This window comes from Nothobranchius furzeri, chromosome 2, assembly GCF_043380555.1.
Source record: "Nothobranchius furzeri strain GRZ-AD chromosome 2, NfurGRZ-RIMD1, whole genome shotgun sequence".
Lineage (NCBI taxonomy): Eukaryota > Metazoa > Chordata > Actinopteri > Cyprinodontiformes > Nothobranchiidae > Nothobranchius > Nothobranchius furzeri.
Window position 1 is genome coordinate 66,598,238 of NC_091742.1, and position 19,600 is coordinate 66,617,837.

A 19,600-nucleotide genomic window follows, 5' to 3' on the forward strand; every position below is an offset into this window, starting at 1 on the left:
TCACAGAAAGATCTACAACAACGTTGGTTACGTATTGTAACCCCAGATTCTATGAGTCTAGTCGCAGCCCTTAAGCTAGCTGCTATTGGAAGGATGATCTCCGCATCAGCCAATCATGAAGAGCTTAAATGTACGCCCACCAATAGTGGGCCCCCTCATGGTATATAACCGCAGTGACCCCACTGCTCACCTCCAATGGCTCTTATTCCCATCATAACCAGTGGGGCCAGTGGCTTAAGGGCTGCGACTAGACTCATAGAATCTGGGGTTACAATACGTAACCAACGTTCTATTTCGTCTAGTCTTAGCCCTTAAGCTAGCTGCTATTGGAAGGCGCAGCTGGATGGGTTTACGCCCCACTGGTTAACACAACCAATGGACACACCCAATCAAATCTCCTCTACTGGGGGACGTTCAGCCTCAGACCAGGCCTAAAGACTGAGGCAGGCACGATAAGAGAGGGGCCCCCACTAAAAAACATCATCCACAAGAGGATAAAATCCATCTCAGCAAGGCCAATGAGGTGCCATAAGCATTCATTTAGCCTGCTGGGGTCCAAGCACTGAACGAGTGATGGAACCTGAAGACACATCTCGTAAATAATAACGAGTAAAGGAACAGGGTGAAGCCCATGAAGCAGCCTGACAAATGTCTTCCATTGACACACCACTGAGGAGCGCCATCGAAGAGGAAATCCCTCTGGCCGAGTGAGCCCTGAGTGCCTCAGGGGGATCCCGCCCTGATGATGTGTAAGCGAGGGAAATGGCGTCACACAGCCAGCGTGAAAGGCGCTGGGCCGACAGCGCCTGACCAAGGGAAGACTCCCTGTAGTGCACAAACAGGTTTTGTGAGCGACGAATCCCTGAAGTGCGTGACACATATCGTGCAAGCGCGCGCACCGGGCAGAGAAGGTGAGAAGCCGCCTCCTCCTCAGAATTATGGGGAGGAGGAAAAAGTCCAGCCAATGAAATTGACCTGGATTTGAAGGAAGCATTAATGCTTTTGGGCACAAAGGCTGGGTTGGGGCATAAAACAGCAGACCCGCCATCCTCCCGGATCCTGAGGCATGCGGGAGCCACTGAGAGGGCGGTTAGGTCACTCACTCTCTTAACTGATGCTAGCGCCAGCAGCAATGCAGTTTTAAGCGACAGGAACTTGAGTGAGACCTGGTCCAAGGGTTCAAATGGAGCTTCAGATAAGCCGTGCAGAAACACCGTTAGATCCCATTGGGGAAAAAGCGGGCGGGACACAGGTCTGTTCCTTCTGACACCTTTTAGAAAACGTTTTGTGAGGGGATGATTGAAAACAGATCTATCTCCAAAACCCTGATGACATGATGAGATAGCTGCAGCATATGTCTTAACAGTGCTGAATGCGAGGCCCCTGTCCATCAGTATCTGCAAAAACGATAGAACATCCGCCAGCTGGCAGGAGAGCGCTTGAACATTCCGTTCTGCGCACCAGTTCTGGAAAGCTGCCCATTTAGCAGCGTAAGAGGCAATGGTAGAGGGCGCCCGCGCACTCTGAATCGTGGCCACCACATCATGCGGCAGCCCAGAAGCCTCTAAGCGTGACCGCTCAGCGGCCAGACCCACAGCCGTTGGCCTATTTCCGGAGGATGTTTGATTATCCCATCCGCCTGGAGAAGGGCGTCCGCCCTCCACGGGAGCCTCCACGGGGAGCCGGACACTAGCGCTTGCAGGTCCGGAAACCATGACGCGGACACGCGCCTGGGAGCCACCAGAATCACCGAGAGCTGTTCCGACCAAATTCGGTCCAGGAGACGGGGAATCAGAGGGACTGGTGGAAACGCGTAAAGGAGCGTTCGAGGCCAGGGCTGGTGTGAGAAGGCGTTCGCCCCGAGCGGGGGTCCGTCCCGGGGACTCAGGGAAAACCACAGGCGACACTGAGCGTTTTCGCGAGCCGCGAACAGATCCACAGACGGTTCCCCGAACCTGATCCAGATCTGTGATATCAGTGCAGGATGTAGACGCCAGTCGGAGTCGCGGGGTCCCCCTCTCGACAGGATGTCTGCCGCTACATTCAGTACCCCCGGAATGTAGATGGCTCTGATGGACAGCAGGTGGACATGTGTCCAACACAGTAAATCTGTGGCGACACGCAACAGTGGGAGGGATCGAACTCCCCCTTGGCGATTTATGTAGGCTGCCGCTACCCGGTTGTCTGTGTGAACTTCGACATGACGGCCCTCGAGAAGGGCAGCGAAGTGTCTGATCACATTCCTCACTGTCATAAGCTCCAACACATTTATGTGCTCGTGCGTGGGAGGGCCAGCGATCTGCCACCGTGTGGGACAAGCACGTGCCCCCCCACCCCGACAGTGACGCATCCGTAAACACAGATACGTGTGACGCAGGACGTCCGATGGGAACCCCGCGTGAGAGGATGCAGGGGTTCCCCCAGTGAGCGAGGTCCCCGCCCACTGAAGGGGGAATCCTCAACATACGTCTCTTCTGACGTATCGGGTGTACCCGGAGGCGGACGAACCAGCGTTGCAAGCGCCTCGTGCGCAGTAAACCTAGCGGCACTACTGAATGGGCTGCGGACATCATGCCCAGGAGTTTCATGACTAACCGGGCTCTCACGATCTTGCGGGGTTGAACACGGGAGATCACCGTGGAGAGATCTGCCGCTCTTGCAGGCGACAAACGTGCTCTCATTAGGGAGGCGTCCAACTCCACCCCGAGATACACAATCGACTGGGATGGAAGGATGGAGCTCTTTTCCCAGTTTATAGAAAACCCTAGGGTTGACAGATGCTCTGTCAACCTCCTGGTTTGCTGTGACGCCTCGTCCTCGGACCGAGCGCACAGGAGAAGATCGTCCAGGTAAAATAAGACCCTCATTCCCTCCGTGCGCAGTGGCTGCAGCGCGGTCTCCAGACATTTGGAGAAAGTGTGCGGGGCTAGCGAGTAGCCGAAAGGGAGGCGATTGAACTGATATTGAACTCCCTTGAACGAAAAACGCAGAAACTTCCGGTGGTTTGGAACTACTGGTATGTGGAAGTATGCGTCTTTCAGGTCGATTGACGTGAACCAATCCCCGGGGCGCACATATTCCAGGACTTGTCTCATCGTTAACATGCGGAAATGCATTACTGCTATGGAGCAGTTGAACAGGGACAGGTCGAGAATCGGCCTCATTCCTCCCGACTTCTTTGGTACTACGAAGTAGCGGGAGTAGAAACCCGAGAGTTCTTGTCCGCGAGGGACTCGGGAAATAGCGTCTTTGGACAGAAGTTCCCGCAGCTCCAGCTCTAGCGCCTGAGACTGTACTTGCGATGTGAACGTCGTCTCCACGATCCGGTTGAAGGGAGGTGGAGTGGCCTGAAAATGAAGTGTGTGACCGCAATGAATGGTGTCCGAAATCCATTTGCTCATGATGCAAAGGCGGCGCCACTCGTGCGCGCGTTCCGACAATGGACGCGTGTGCGCGGTCACGTGAACAACGTCTGAGGGTTGTGCATGCGCTCTTACCGCCGTCGCCCGTACCAGAGAACTGGGGGCGACCCATGGAGGGCTGCGCTCGAAAGGGCAAGTGCGAAACAGCTGGAACAGGCTGGTCCACACCGCGGAGCGTGGAGTCCGAGAGTGAAGGACGAGTGGGAGCCGGGCCTGTGCACGGGGGCGACAGAGTGCTAGCGGATGGAGCCGCGCACTGTGCCGCCGCGCGTGGTCGAGACAGCGACATGACATCCCGCCCCACCCAACGGCGTGGGGAGAGCGGGACGAGTTGGGCCTGGCCGGATGCTGGGGCCAGAGCGCAAATGGAGCGCACCCTTACGGCTGGCCGTGTATTATGACTACCTGCAGGAACATGTGTGCGTGCAGCAGTGCTTGGTGTGGGGAACATGTGTGAAAACTCGGCAGAGGATTCTGCGGAGGACTGTAGGATTGAGCTCTTTGAGTGACGTTTTTTGGGTTTTATTTCAAAACCAACAACATCATAACAATCAGTAACACACACATTCCCCCCAAAGAGTCACTTCCGTGGCTGCTTTCGGCGAGGCTCCTGCACCTGGGACTGCCAAGACGGCGTCTGCTGGCCCCGCCGGAACCGTTGTCCGCCATCTCGCTGGTCCCGCTGATGTGGAGCCGAAGCGGGAGGCCGGCTCCGTGGAGCGGGCGGTGCAGCTGGACGTTTGAAGCTTCCGCGCCGTTCGTCCCATCCTCTGGCTGAACGGCCGGAGTGCGAGGCTGACCGAGGGTGGACCAGGTCTCGCACCGTAGACGATAGTTCGGCCGTCTTCTGAGCCCTCTCAATGACGCCCCTAAGATGGGGACCAAACAGAACATCGGTGGTGATGGGGCCATCCAGCATCTCCCTTTGCAGATGTTCCGGAATGGAGGGCAGGGCCTTCAGCCAGATCGCTCGCTGGATGAGGGTCTGCCAGGCAGCGATGCGAGCAGAACCGGTGAGCACAGCAGCACACAGATTGAGGATGGCATCAGCAGTCTTAGTTATGACGGCTTTCGACTCCTCGGGAGCTTCCAGCTCCTCCATCATCTTGGAGACGCCGAAGGCAAGAAGGGCGATGTTATTCCCTGCAGCGCCGGTCTGAAAGGCACACTGATGTGCGCGGTCGGTGAGCCGCGTCAGCAGCTGGTCATGTTTTGAAGCGGGAACAGCTCGCGGGCCAGCGAGGTGGTTCTTGGCGCCGAACAGCGAGGCCAAATCCGGCTCTAGTGGAGGAACGGACGGCCAGCCTTGGTCGGAAAACCCCTCGACCTTGGTGATGGGCGCATATGTGGAGACTGGCGCCTTGAGCTTGGCAGGCTCGGAGAAGGCGGCAGACCAGCAGCTCATAGCAGCGGGGAAGCGCGGCCAGACAGGGTCTGGACAGCGTGTCTGAGTTGCCCCGAAAATTCCCGCCAAATCATCCGCTTCAGGCAGGGCCGGTTCTGGCACAGCTAGCCCCTTGCGGGCTGCTGACGCAGAAATGATGGCGGGCAGCTCCTGGAGCAGTGCTCTTACTGCTGGCAGGGAGGAGCGAGAAGCCACTGGGGCAGAAGGACCCGCTGAGCGAAGCTCGTCGACCTCCGTTATGTCTAGGAGGGACGCCGCCTCATCGTAGTTTTCGCTGTCAGTGACGTCATCCAGCCGGTTGAAGCCAGCCGGCTCCTGACCGGCGTCGAAGAAAACCAAAGCCTTGTCCAGCGGGTAGGAGTCAGCCACCGGAAATTCTTCGTCGGCGGCGGGAGTGAAGTACTCGACCCGGCGAATCTTCTCCGCCACGGGCAGAGCGGCACAGAACGGGCACGAGGCCTGCGGGGTCAAGGCCAGGCCAGCGTGGTGAGCCCCGAGACAGACCTCACACTTAGCGTGCAGGTCGCCGCTGGAAATGGAGCCCGTCTGGCAGGTCGGGCAGGGTCTGGTGTCGCTGGACATGGCTGGTAAGTCGTCTTCGGATAATTTGCTCTTTTGAGATAATATTTGCTCTTTAATAAAGCTCTCAAGCTTGGCATGAAGAGAAAAAGGAGGAGGTGAGCAGTGGGGTCACTGCGGTTATATACCACGAGGGGGCCCACTATTGGTGGGCGTACATTTAAGCTCTTCATGATTGGCTGATGCGGAGATCATCCTTCCAATAGCAGCTAGCTTAAGGGCTAAGACTAGACGAAATAGAACAATGTTGAATCATCAACATACCAACAAAACAAAATCAACCCATAGTTCAACTCTTAAAATGACTGTAACTAACCCTGAGGTTCAGAGTGGAACAGCTTCGTCTTCAGTGACTAACTCAGTGGCTTCTGGCTCCTCAGCAGGCGGAATCAACTTTGGCCCTTTTTATACAAGATGTCTATTTGTAGACCAGTCCAGTTTGTTGTTGAGATGAACACTCAGGTGCTTGTAAGAATCCACTATCTCAATGTATTTTCCCTGGATGTTCACCACTGTTGTAGGGGTTGAGTTCCTCCTGAAGTCTGCGACCGTCTCCTTCGTCTTGCTGGGATTGATCTGAAGAGCGTTGGTCCCACACCATCCGACAAAGTCACCGATGAACCCCTCTGTATTCCTGATCATTCCCATCTGATCCGATTATGGCCGTGTCATCTGAGAACCTTTGTAGGTGGCACTGGTCTGAGTTGTAATGGAAGTTGGAGGTGTACAGGCTGAACAGGAAGGGTGAAAGAACTGTGTGCTGTGGTGCCCTCTTGCTGCAGATTACTACCTCCGACACACAGTCATGAAGTCTCACATGCTGTGGTCTGCTGGTTAGATAATTAATGATCCATGCGGTCAGCTGTCTGCCCACACCGTCTCCCTCCAGCTGTCCTCTTAGTAGTGCAGGCTGGATGGTGTTGAAAGCACCAGAGATCTCAACAAACATGACCTTCACAGCACTCCCTGCCTTCTCCAGGTGAGAGAGGGATCGGTGCAACAGGTAGACACCAGTATCATCCACCCCGATTCTAGGCCGATACGCAAACTGCAGGGGGTCCAGCGCTGAGCTCACCAGTGGGTGAAGGTGGTGCAGGATGAGCCTTTCTAGGGTCTTCATCAGGTGAGAAGTCAGGGCCACAGGTCTAAAGTGGTTGGACTCCTTGGGGTGAGTGATTTTTGGCACGGGAACCACGCAGGAAGTCTTCCACAGTTCAGGAATCCTCTCCAGACTCAGCCTCAGATTGAGGATGTGCAGGACCTTCTGACATTGCTGGTCTGCACAGTCCCTGAGCACTCTGGAGCAGAATCCATCCGGACCTGCTGCCTTCCTTGCTTCCGTCCGCTTGAGCCGGCTTCTCACCTGTTCAACTGGGAGGCAGCTGTGAGGCTGGGCTGGGGAGGGGGTTGTAGCTGGCTCTGATTTGGGTTGATGTGTGAATGGGGATGAAATCGAGTGGTGGAGTGAGGAGAATGGCCTTGCACCAGGAGTGGAAGGACAGCATATGAAGGGGAGTTGATGGAAGCTGGGGGGGGTGAGGTCGGCTGCTTGGCGGGTCGGTGGTTGATGGCCCAGAGTAGAAGCTGTTGAAAAAAGATTCAACTCATTGGCTCCTCTATTGTCCTCAAATTGTCCAGAGATTTTTTTCATGTTCTTCCAGACCTCGCGAACATTATTCTGTTTGAGTTGGTTTTTATCTTCCTCCTGAAGCGCCCCTTGCTACTTTGGATTTATATTTGAGATCCTTTTGATTTCCCACCCTTCTTTGTCTCCAGATTTGTGGGCCCTCTTTGGAGCTGGGCGGTGACAAACCTCTTAGGGGTGCGCTTGATTTTCAAGCGGGTAATCCTGTGTGGCTTCAGCATGGCGACATGTACTCCAACTTCAACTTCCGCTTTCTGCTCATTTGTCATGTAGTCAGGACTCGCTTTCAAAAGAGGATGCTTTTTGTCAGTGCAATGGTTTTCAAACTGGTCAAAACAGAATTATTATTTTGGTCATGCAGTCTTTATACATCCATACTGACTCATTAGTTTTGCATTGATTTACATGACAGCTATTCTGTTCTCATCCCTGACTGTTAGGTATTTTTATTTATTCAATCCAGGCGTACCTCAAAGAAAGTCCAAAACACACAAGGGGGTTAGAGATGTTATTGATATTAATACCATTTACCAATAAACACAAATAATCAATAATCAGATTTTGCAAAACCGGAAAGAAAAAAGAAACACACCAGTTGTGGGAGGTCTGTTTAGTCTCTCAACGAGCAGGAGCTCATCAAAAGGTTTTATTCAAAGAGGACATAGCACACACATTAAAGATGACCACACCCACCCCTTCACAGACAGCAAACTTTCCCAGGTTCAGAGAAACGCTCCGTCTGGACTTCACTAGGGAGCTTGTTGTGATAACAGAACTGCAGACTTACAAGGTCGACTTTCCCTGCGGCAGGAGCCGGTTAATAACACCAGATGGTTCCCAGACAAAATCATCTTCCATGCATCCAATACTGTATTTACCACGTTAAATGTGAATAAGGCTAATGAACTCTGTTTGAAAGAATAACACTATTAGAAAGTGAAGGTGAAAATCAGTTTTTTACTCAACACTGATGACCTTGGCAGCCAGCATGACCACTGTGCCCTAACAGCCTGCTGACCTGAAGCAGTCTTTAATTTCAGTATTTTATTAGTTTCAAAGAATATTCTATTAAGTAAACACTAATGATTTATGCCACACAACTTAAATTTTATATAAAGTATGATCACCTAATTATAAAAATTGTTTTAAAATCTAGATGCACAAATGGCTCAAATTTCAGTTTTTTGGGTTCAGTGAAAGAAAAATTAAAGACTTTAGTTGATTCAACATTATTGTAACAATGAGCTCTCAATGGATCACAAAAATAAAGCAACTTATTCAAACCAACATGCTAGCACATACTACTAATCATAGCATCGTGCAACACTTATAGTTCCTAAATAAAATCTCTCTAATCCGTTCTAAAAAGTGTAAATTGAAATAAAAGTTAAAACAATATTAACAGTAATGCTTTAATGATGTCAGCACTTTTAACGTTGTATAAAAAATGAAGCACTTTCAGAAACCTCACTTCAAAACATGTTCTTCTGTCACAAACAAAACTAAACAACAAACGAAACTAAACACCGTTATTGTAACAAAGTGAGAAACACTTCACGTGAGGGGAAAACAATCTTTTGATTCCCTCCTGACTTTAGAAATGTATCCACAACAATGGAACACGTCTAATTTTCAGGTTAGTTTTCTCACGAGTAATGATGACAATATAAACGAATGAATATAAAATGTAGACAAACTCTTTTCACCTACGAGTGAAACATTTTAATGTTACTGGGTGAAATCTGCATTTGATCCACTTCCTTCATCACACAGTCTCCCACAGTGGGACTAACATGAGTCCCTCAGAAACAAACTAATTTTGTTGTTATTCTGCTTTCATTTATCATTATTACAACTACCCTGAAATGCATGTATGTGCTGCCCCCTAGCACCAGGAAGCTACACACCACTGCTTTAATAAAAATTCATCTGACACATTTTCTGTCACTTGAAAAAAAAATCCATAAAAATAAAAAAAATGTTTAACAACAAAACATTATTATAAACTGCTACCAACAACTCTTCAAATGAGCAGAAAACATGGTTTTTATTGCTCTTTCATCTTTTAGGAAGAAGTCGATCGCTAAAATGTTTGGGATTGGAACAATTAGAAAGGGGTGGCAATAATTAAATAAACATGTAATGCAAATGTTAGAAGAAATCAGCAAGTAGACTTAGTTTTATTCATGCTTAAGTTATTTTATTTAAAGTGGCTTTGTTTTCAATCAAAACTGTTTCGATTGTAGGTTAAGTTGTGTTTGGAGAACATAAACAATTATTGATATTTGGGACATGATTTTTGCCGCCCAAAGGTTTGAGGGGCCAGGTGGAAAGGTCTGGCAGGCTCGATGTGGCCCACTGGCCATCAGTTGAGGTTCACTGCTCTATAGTGTATTATTTTTCATGTTATAAAGGCTCTCCCCCTGATTTTGTGTGTTTTTTAACCAAAGGAAAGCCTCTAAAGATTGTTTTTGTATCCGAGTATAACTGAAGACGAAGGTGAAAGTAATAAACACAAGTAAAAACAACACAGCCATCAAACACCAGCCAGTTGGGTGACAAAGAAGAGGTGGACATTATTTAGTCGACAGGATTTAGGAGGCTATTGATGAAGGAGCAAAATGATGTGAATATCTGCTTGGTGGAGTGAGATAGTGCCAACCTAACACCAATAAGAGTTTCTGACTGAAATGGATGTTATAATTTTTGTATGGAAAAAACACAAGAGTACAGGGCAAAATGCACCATGATTAGAAACAAGTTTTACTTCATCTGCTAATGATGATCAGACGTCATCATTACACTCAACCTGCTCTGTCTTCTGTATTATCTCCATAGCTGACTGGTCACCTCTCCCAGGGTTGAAAAATGGAAAGATTTCTCCTTTAAACTTAACTGCCAACGATATAATTAGCTGTTTCTCCTCCACATTGTAAAAGGAGAGTTCTTCAGAGTCAAAGTCTAAATAAACACCGACTGTCTCTGGTCTTGACTGGACATGAAGAGACGTCTCCGGTTCAGTGCTATACTGGATGGTATCTCCTGGACCAGAAGAAGACAGGAACCAGAAACCATTAGATATGTTAGGAGACAAACTGCTGTCCTGAGGGATTTCAGGTCTGTTTGTTACTCCGATCCACCAGGACTGTTTGGGTTCACAGTGGTTATCTTTTAGAGAAACCTCCCAGTAGTGTTGTCCAGTAGAGAATCCACATGTTCCTCTGATGGCTGTGAGACAGGAAACTCTAGTGTCTCCATCTGGAAACACTTTAGCATCTCTTACTCTAGACCCTCTGATTGTTAGGTGTGGGTTTTCTGTGTCCATGAGTTCAACATTCACTGTTACAGAAAGAAAACCTGATCAGAATCATGAAAGTAAAAAATAAAAAGTGATTTCCATGAAATAAAAAATTACCGTAATGCTTGGAAGGCTCTAACAGAGCTGTTGGTACCACCCTTCCTGTAGCAGAGCAAGAGGAGAACACAGCAGTTAAACATCTGGTTGCTCTAAAGGTTTGGTTTGGTACCTTGTATGCGTACCTATTGGCAGGAGTGCTTCCATCTCTGAGGAAAAGACATAATGATGCTTTTAAACCATGAATATTACATCTAGAACCATCTTTAGTTCTAATACTGAAAATATATGAGTGATGCTACTTGGAGATGTTTCTATATTCCCATTTAAACTCAGACATTGGGCGTAAACCCCAGAAACATAAAGTAAAAACCCGAAAAACTTCACATGAAGCTCTGGTCTTACCTTCAGAGAGTTTCTGCCCTGAAACACAAAAACACGACAAAGTTGTGTAGTAAACTTCATTATGTGGTTTAAAGATGCAGATTGAAAATAGGACAACAACCACTGAAAACTAAGGTGTCGATTTTGTTTATTTACATACTTCTTAACTTATTCAAATATAAATTTTTCATAAACGTGTCACGCTGCGAGCACAGGAGGATTGGACCCATAATGCAGAACACCACAAAACTCAAGGCCGGAGAGGTTAGATAAAATGAAAATGCTTTTATTAGGAAGAAACAAAAGTGCAGGACTCTAAGCCAAAAGTCTAAAGTCTAAAGTACTAGAGACAATAACATAAGCTCACTCATAGCCAGGACCTATAGGTCTGTAGAGGACAAAGCAACGCTGACACAAGACAATGGACCGACAAACACTGAGAAACACAGACAGGGTTATATACACAGGGCTGGGTGATAGGAGATAAGGAGCAAGTGCGTGGGGAATTGGGTACAGGTGAAACTAATGAACTGAGGGAAGAAGCAGAAGTAAGCAGGGGAGAAACCCATATCCTAAACCAAAGCTACTAAAATAACCTGAACTTTAAACACTGCAGAAACAAAGACACCGGGGAAACTAATAAGTAAACGAATGATCTGAAGTGGGGAAGGGAACACACACACTAAAGCAGACTAAAGAACTGAAATCATAAACCTATAGAAAACTACAGTGGAGAGACTAAGGCCCTGTCCACACGTAGCCGGGGATCTGCCAAAAAGTAGATATTTTTCTACGTTTTGGCCTGTCATCCACACAAAAACGGATCTTTTTAAAAACTCCGGCCAAAGTGAAGATCTGCGTTTTCTCCGTTTTGGGTGTCTGCGTGTGGACAGACAAAACCGGAGTTTTAAGGTCCGCAACGTCACTTTCCACGACAAAAAATGCTGACATCACGTGTGCGACCTGTGTTTACACTAGCCGACAGCATGGATGCCCTCAGAGCTGCGCTCGCTTTATCAGTTGTCCAAGCGCTTTTTGCTTGTTTGTTTTTGCAAGCGGAATTACTGCTCCTTGTGGAAGACCACAGACGAAGGACGAGGTTAAGAACGGGGGAAGTACTGCCGCCTACAGGTCTGGCATGTCCTTAACAACGTATTTATCCGGGTACGTGTGGACAGAGTTTTTGTTTTGAAACGAGGTGGTGTGGATGCAAGTTTTTGGAGGGGCGGATATTCTTTTTTTTAAAAACCCAGCTACGTGTGGACTAGGCCTTAATCCTAAACCAAAGCTACTAAAATAACCTGAACTTTAAACACTGTAGAAACAAAGACTCCGGGGAAACTAATAAGTAAACGAATGATCTGAAGTGGGGAAGGGAACACACTAAAGGAGACTAAAGAACTGAAATCATAAACCTATAGAAAACTACAGTGGAGAGACTAAGAGAACATGAGGAAAACCTGGAGGGAGCACAGAACATGACAAAATGTTTAGTTGTGATTATTTATTTCATGCTTCAAAAACACGATCCTGTTGAGAGGAGTAGGCGGGATTTTCCGCCTCTGACCCTATCATATCTGCACTTCCTGTAACAGATCATGATGTCACTGAACCAAATGTAACTGAGTACTTCTTTATACTTAAGTATTACAACAGAGTAATAAACAGTTTCATGTGTCCTACCATCAGGTTGGTCACCTCCTGATTCAGACTTCTTGACTGAAACAAAAACATGAATTGGTTTCTAAACCAGTCTGTACTCATTTTTACAAAGTCAACAGATTCAGGAGTAAAATGTTCTCATCTGGATTAAATATTTACATCTCTTTCTGAAGTACACAGCTCCAGCTGCAGCTAATACCACCACCACCACCACCACGAGTATCCCAAAAGCCACCCATCCATCTGAGGAAGGTTCTGACGCTGAAAGAAAACAAAACAAAAAAAAATTGCATGTTATTTAACACTGAAAATAATAAACTACAACAGACTCAGATGAAGTTACCATTCTTTACCTTCTCCTAGTGCTTTTAGATTATTTCTTGGCAGCAACACAGCCTCTCTGGTCACTTGATTAGCAACACCAACAGAGCAGGAGATTTCAGACAAGTTGGAGACAAGAACCCAACTGTGGACTGAGTAAAGACCAGTAGAGTCTCTGTCATATTTCACATTACTGGAGGTCAGAGCTTTATTCTTGTGTGACCAGAGCAGCTCAGGCTGTGGATACCAGCCCTCAGATTCACAGCTCACTTCCACCATGTTAGCCTCTTTCCACACTGCTGTCAGAAGAGGAGGACTTCCTGTTTCTGTGATAGAAGCAGAATAATCATGTGATGAGATGAGTTACCATGATAGATTTGGTGCATTTATTAAACTCACCTGTCACACTGAGAGCCATGGTTGAGCCCCTGTAGGCATTTAAGCTGCTGACAAAGCAGGTGTAGACCCCTGCATCCTGAATCGTGACGTTTACCAGCTTCAGACTCACATCACCTGCCTTCAGCCCACCAGATGTTGCGTCTTTTAAACCAAATGAGACTCGGCCAACATATGAAGCACTCTGGGATCCATGATCAAACATCTTTGCCCTGTAAAGCATGACGAGGGTATCATAATGGTCATAGCCAAAATACCAATGGACCTCTTGATCCTCAGCACTCTGGGGGGGGGGGCTGAGCCAGCAGGGTAAAGTGGCTGTTTGGTTCTGCTCCACCAAGATGGACTTCCCGCCTATAACTGCAAAGTTCTCTGAAACTGAAAAGTAAATGATGATTAGTTTAGTTTTCTAGTGATTTGGTGTTCATTGTAAAATGACAAATTTTAGTCAAACTGTGTTACTTTTGATGTTTTTATAGATTCAGCCACAGAAATTAAACATACGTCCTCCTTACAAGTGTGTGTGTGTGTGTGTGTGTGTGTGTGTATGTGTGCGCGCGCACTGATCACTGAACAGCTTGTATTTTTCTTTCAATTTAACCCCTCCCTCGATACACCAACAGGCTGTCACATTGCCCTACTCTGACACAAATGTGGAGGCATTCTTTGTACAGATGCTGCTGCTGAAAGAGCTTAGACTCAAAGGCTTGAAGATATTGGAAAGGTTATCCCACATTTTGCTTTCAGTACATTTTATGACCAAGACTATTCTCTAACAATGTGACTACATTAATGCTGTTGGTAAAGATCTATTAGAGTCTTCATTGAAAGCACCTGACTGCAGCCTTTGACACTGTTGTCCATTACCTATGGCTGAGAGACTGGACAGGCCTATCAGGAATTGCACTGGAGTTGTTCTTCTCTTATCTGTTCATGCGTTCCTTCACTGTGGCTGTCTTCACGTTTCAGTCCTCCACCACCTCCCTCACCAATGGTGTCCTACAAGGTTCTGTGCTGGGGTCTCTACTTTTCCTCCTTTATCTGCTTTCTCTTCAGCACATCCTGAGCTCCTTCAAAGGAATCTCCTACCATCTTTATGCAGATGACATCCAACTGTACATCTCCTTTAAGCCCCATGAGATGTCTAAGCTGCAGCTGTTACACACCTGCTTAGACTCTATCAAAACCTGGATGGCTGGGAGCTTTCTTCAGCTGAATGAAGATAAGACTGAGATCCTCATCTGTGCCCCAGACAAGCTGGTTCCCAAAGTCAGAGCCTCTCTTGGTCAGCTTGCTTCTCACACCAAACCCTCTGTCAGGAATCTTGGTGTGACCTTTGACCCAGCTCTCACCCTGGATTCTCATGTCAGTTCTCTTGTTCGCTCTTCCTTCTTCCATCTCAGGAACATTGCTAAGCTGAGTCCCATTCTGTCCCACTCTGAACTTGAGACAGTTATCCACACCTTCATCTTCTCACGCTTAGACTACTGTAACTCTCTTTTCACGTGTCTGAGCAGAACCTCCCTGAACCGTCTACAGGTGGTTCAGAATGCCTGTGCTCGGCTTCTGACCAAGTCCTCCAAACACACCCACATCACCCCGCTTCTCCTCCAGCTTCACTGGCTGCCAGTCAACTTCAGGGTTCATTTCAAGATCCTGGTTCTAGTCTATAGGGCCTTACATGGACAAGCACCATCATACATTGGTGATCTTCTCAGTCCCTACACCCCCAGCAGGTCCCTGAGGTCCAGTGATCAAAGACTACTGGTTGTGCAGCACCAGGCTAAAGACCAAAGGTGACAGATCATTTGCTGCTGTGGCCCCCAGACTCTGGACCTCTCTCCTCCTGAGCCTGAGATCAGTGGACTTTTGCATGAGATCCAGTTGGCTCACAGTCACTGCTTGCTTGTTAGCCTCTTTTCTTGCTTGTCTTTTATATCATCTTATTGTGGTTTCCCCATTTTTATGATGTTATATCAATTTTAATGCTTTCATAATTAGACATTATACAGTTTCTTATTCTTTATAGAGGCTCAAAGAGCAATTTTCAATTGTAAATAAACAGCATTCTATTGCCACTTTGAGTGACAAAAATGACAAGGCTAAGGGTTAAATAAATTACACAGGAGCATAAAGAAACATACATAAATGGGCTATTAAATGTGATTATTTAATAAAAGTCACTATTTGAACAGATATCATTGCATGATAGAGGTTTTTTTTAAAAAAACTTACCAGAAGCAGAGAGGCTTGATGAAACAAAAAGCATCAAATACCACAGATGGTTCATCCATCCTGTAATGTGAGACTTTAAGTTAGAAATGAAAGCTACAACTGTGATAAACTTGTGTTTAAACTACCATGTTGATTGAATATGTGAACATAGTCTATTTAACCTGCAACTTTATAAAAAAACACAATGGAAGGAGAGCAAAATCTAAACGGTTGATGGATATGACTTGAAAGCTAAATTGAACTTGGGACCTACCCATGTGGCTTTTGTAGTCTGGTAATGTCAGCCCACAAAACACCATGTTCAATTATGAATTTATTATGCAATTTAAATTTATGAAGCTGAATTTCGTTCCCTTTTTTAGGTTTCCGACTTGGACAGGGCAATTCTAAAATACATTTCCACTTCCTGAGCATCTTCAATCAGCTTTAATAAAAAAACTACTATTCCTACACTCTTCAAACCTGGAATAAATCATTATATTCTCTTAGTAAGGCATGAACATGTCATAGGAATCAAAGAAACAGAGCTGGTTTAAATCCTTTCTGTCTAACAGATCTTAGTTTATTTGTGTGCATGAGAAATCTTCTTAATACGTCTAGGGTTACTTGTGGAGTACCAAAGGGTTCAGTGCTTGGACCAATACTTTTCACTATCTATATCTATATAGATATATAGATATATGCTTCAAATTGCTAAAATCAGTTGATAGCGTTGAATAAACCTCCTCTGTTATACTGATGATACTTAGTTATATCCATCCATTCTCTTCCGCTTATCTGGAGTCAGGTCACGGGGGCACCAGCCTAAGTCTACAGGGCCCCCCGAGGGAAGTGGTCGAACTCCTTCAAATCCACAAAACAAATGTAGATTGGTTGGGCTAAATCTCAAGCACCCTCCAGGACCTCCCCAGTGATCCGCAGTAGTTGGAACACACTCTGTGGTCCCTCTTTGTAAATAGAGGGAACACAACCCCAGTCCGTCAGTCGAGTTGTACTGCCACCAATGTCCACGCGATATTGCAGAGCCTCGTTAGCCAACACAGACCTATAACATCCAGAGACTTAAGCACCTCCAGGCAGATCTCATCCACCCTTGGGGCCTTGCCACCAAGAAGCTTTTTGACAACCTCATTGATCCCAGCCCCAGAGATTGGAGAGTCCAATCCAAAGTCCCCAGGCTCCACTTCCTCATTGAAAGACATGCCAGTGGGATTGAGGAGGTCTTCAAAGTACTCCAGCCACCAATCCACAACGTCCCAATTCGAGGTCAGCAGCACACCGTCCCCCCTATAAACAGTGGTGGTAGTGCACTGCTTTCCCCTCCTGAGACGCCGGATGGAGGACCAGAATTTCCTCGAAGCTGTGCGGAAGTCTCCATGGTCTCACCGAACTCCTCCCATGCCTGGGTTTTTGCCTTCACAGCCACCTGACCTGCATTCTGCTTGGACTGCCAGCACCAATAATGTTACACAGCTGTTTTCCACCCAAATAGTTATTTATTGAGCAAAATACTTTATGGACGGGGAACATGTGTGGAGGACTGAGTCATTTAGTGTAGTTCCCTCCTTCCTAGCATGGTCTGTTGTTCATATATACATTTCTACACTAGTACAAATTGGTAAATACCACACAATGCGTAAAATCGTTCCTATGCATGACATACGCACAGATGTGTTCATAAGCACAGTTGATAAATGCGGGCCCAGGTCTAAAAGTCCAAAGTTGATGCCAACGCAGTTTCGAACAAGCACCATTCTTGAGACCCATATTTGTAATTATTGTTTATTTTATGTTTTTAAATGGCAGCTCTATTGTTAAGCCCTCCTAACAAATGTGGAGGACCTTGACTGGGAAGACAAAAAAACTGATCAGACCAATAGTAGACCTGCTGAGGTTAGCGTGGCTAGACCAACCTGCAGAGTAAAGTCTTTTGCTACTGCTATGGTTGGTTTAGATATCCAGCCTAGGTAATAATAGTATTGGCTTGTAATGTGTAAATCATTCACCGTCTACATTTTTGTATAGTGGAATTACTTTTTACAGTTTTAATGTAACAAAGTAGTTGGGAAGAACAGATTACATATAAACTGGTGAATGTAGAAACAGATGGTACAACATTCATATCTCTAACTTTCTTCATCAGTAACATATCTACTCTCACAATAACCAACAATATCAGTAATCTCCCTCTCAGTTACTGGCTTCAGAAACGTAGAATTTTGGTTCGTTTCTGTTTTAAAAATTCCATCATTTACTTTTAAGGACTTACTTGGAGTGGAGAGGCTCAATCAAACACCATAAAATAATAATCTGTGCTGCAACATGAGACGTTGAATTAGAAATAAAAGCTACAACAAAAGACTCAAACAGACCTCTTTGTCAACCTTAAAATGTTGATTAAATATATATAATATGTTTGATTTAACCCGCAGCTTTCATAAAACAAAGCAAATAAGCAGAACATTTAAATAAATGAAGAAGTGATTTAAAGCTGCAAATGGACCTACCCATGTTGCCTTTGTACTCCAGTGATGTCAGTCCACCAAAATGAAGGTTTAAGGATGAGTTTATGCAATAATTTTAAATTCAGAATCAATTATCAGATGAGTATTTATGGGTGCAAAGTTTCCTCAATCATAGTAAAGTAGAGACGAAAAGGGAGGAAGGCATTCTAAAGGAGAATTCTGTTGCAAGCTGAGGGGGTTTTACTTTCGATTTAGACAGTGCAACACCTTTGTGTGTGACCTTTGTGCACTCCAGTTTATAATTAACATAGCTATTACAGGAAATGTCATTTCTGGGAAATAGCTAATGATAGACTCCATGGTCCCTGTTCGTGATCCATGGTTCACAGCCTCCTTAATCCATCTTCTGTTTTTGTGGATGATCCACGTGTCGTCCCAGTCCACTAACTGATTTTCTCTTGTACGGGGGTCTGTTATGGCTGATTACTTTATTGTTCTCTGCATCTTGCTTTGCAGCTCTCGTGTGTTTTCTGCTTGCTTCCTTTCACATTTCTTTGTATGTTCCATTTTTCATGTGTTAAGTTGTCATCCTATTTCCTCTGTGTATGTTACAGAGTTTGTGTAGTATTACATTTATTACGCTGGATATCCACAGGTTTTCAGAGCTCTTTATATGTGTTGATCTTCTTTTCCAATGTCTTGTTCTTTTGTAATTATCGTAGCTTGGCAGTGTTCTGATCACTGACATTTTGTGTGTGGTTGGGTGTTTTACTGTCCAAAGCAAAGTGACTTACAAGTGATAATTGGCATGTTGCCCTTGAGGCTAACAACAACAATAACAACAACTTGACATCAATCATGGAGAGGAGGGAACAAGGAGTGGACAGTAGAGAGGGGGGGACGGGTGCAGGGAGGGTGCTAGTTTAGAAGATGCTCTCTGAAGAGCAGGGTCTTCAGGAGTTTCTTGAAAATTGAAAAGGAAGCCCCTGTTCTGGTAGTGCTTGTAAGGTCATTCCACATTTGTGGAACGATGCATGAGAAGAGTCTGGATTGTCCTGAGCGTGGTGTAGGCACTGATAGCCGGCGATCCTGTGATGACCGGAGCGGCTGGGCCGAGACGTAAGCCTTTGCAAGAGGATTCAGGTAGATGGGAGCCATACCATCTCAGACTTTGTATGCTAGTGTTAGCTATTTGAATTATTAGATTTATCATTGAAAGGTAGAATCCTTCTCTCTAAAGCTGAAGGTCTCTCCAGGCTTTCAAATGCTGCCCAGTCTCTGTATGTGGATAATAATTGGACTTTGTTTGGAAAAGGAAAGTTCATTATATTAAAAAAAAATCTGTTTTAATCAATTCAGCAAATCATGGAGGTTTAAATTTTATAGACTTCTCAACTCTCAGTGATACTTTCAAAATGAACTGGATCAAAAATGTTTTACCTAATCCGTCTTCTACATGGAACACCATCCCCTCTTTCATTTTCTCTAAACTAGGTGGTCTAAAATTTTTTTTGATTAGTAATTATTATATTCTTAAAATCCCCGTAAAGCTCTCAAACTTTCACAAGCAGATGTTGCTTGCATGGTGCCTCATTTTTAAGCACAATTTCTCACCACATACTTGTTATGTTTGGAACAATAAGTATATCACAAGAAAAAAAGTCTGTTTATTAAAAACTGGTTTGATAATAATGCTTTTCTTGTTAACCAGTTAGTAAAACCCAATGGTCA

General features: G+C 45.8%; 1 protein-coding gene across 1 annotated transcript; it reads right to left on the minus strand.

Annotated features, from left to right (window-relative positions):
• Positions 1 to 7,659: 7,659 nt before the first annotated feature.
• Positions 7,660 to 18,107, minus strand: LOC107373225 (butyrophilin subfamily 2 member A2). Its single transcript, XM_015941391.3, has 10 exons — positions 17,912 to 18,107; positions 15,405 to 15,464; positions 13,173 to 13,547; positions 12,806 to 13,099; positions 12,612 to 12,713; positions 12,474 to 12,509; positions 10,812 to 10,829; positions 10,592 to 10,615; positions 10,467 to 10,511; positions 7,660 to 10,390 (listed from the first exon to the last, which is right to left on the minus strand). The coding sequence occupies exons 1-10, from the start codon at positions 17,913 to 17,915 to the stop codon at positions 9,837 to 9,839; spliced, it is 1,512 nt and encodes a 503-aa protein (XP_015796877.3). The 5' UTR covers positions 17,916 to 18,107; the 3' UTR covers positions 7,660 to 9,836.
• Positions 18,108 to 19,600: the final 1,493 nt, after the last annotated feature.

What these genes read in the sequence shown, in the direction of transcription:
- LOC107373225 (XM_015941391.3), bottom strand. An exon ending in ATCAAGCCTCTCTGCTTCTG is followed by an intron (nt 13,548 to 15,404) that starts GTAAGTTTTTTT and finishes TTTACTTTTCAG; the next exon opens with TTTCAGAGAACTTTGCAGTT. An exon ending in AGAGCCTTCCAAGCATTACG is followed by an intron (nt 10,391 to 10,466) that starts GTAATTTTTTAT and finishes TTTCTGTAACAG; the next exon opens with TGAATGTTGAACTCATGGAC.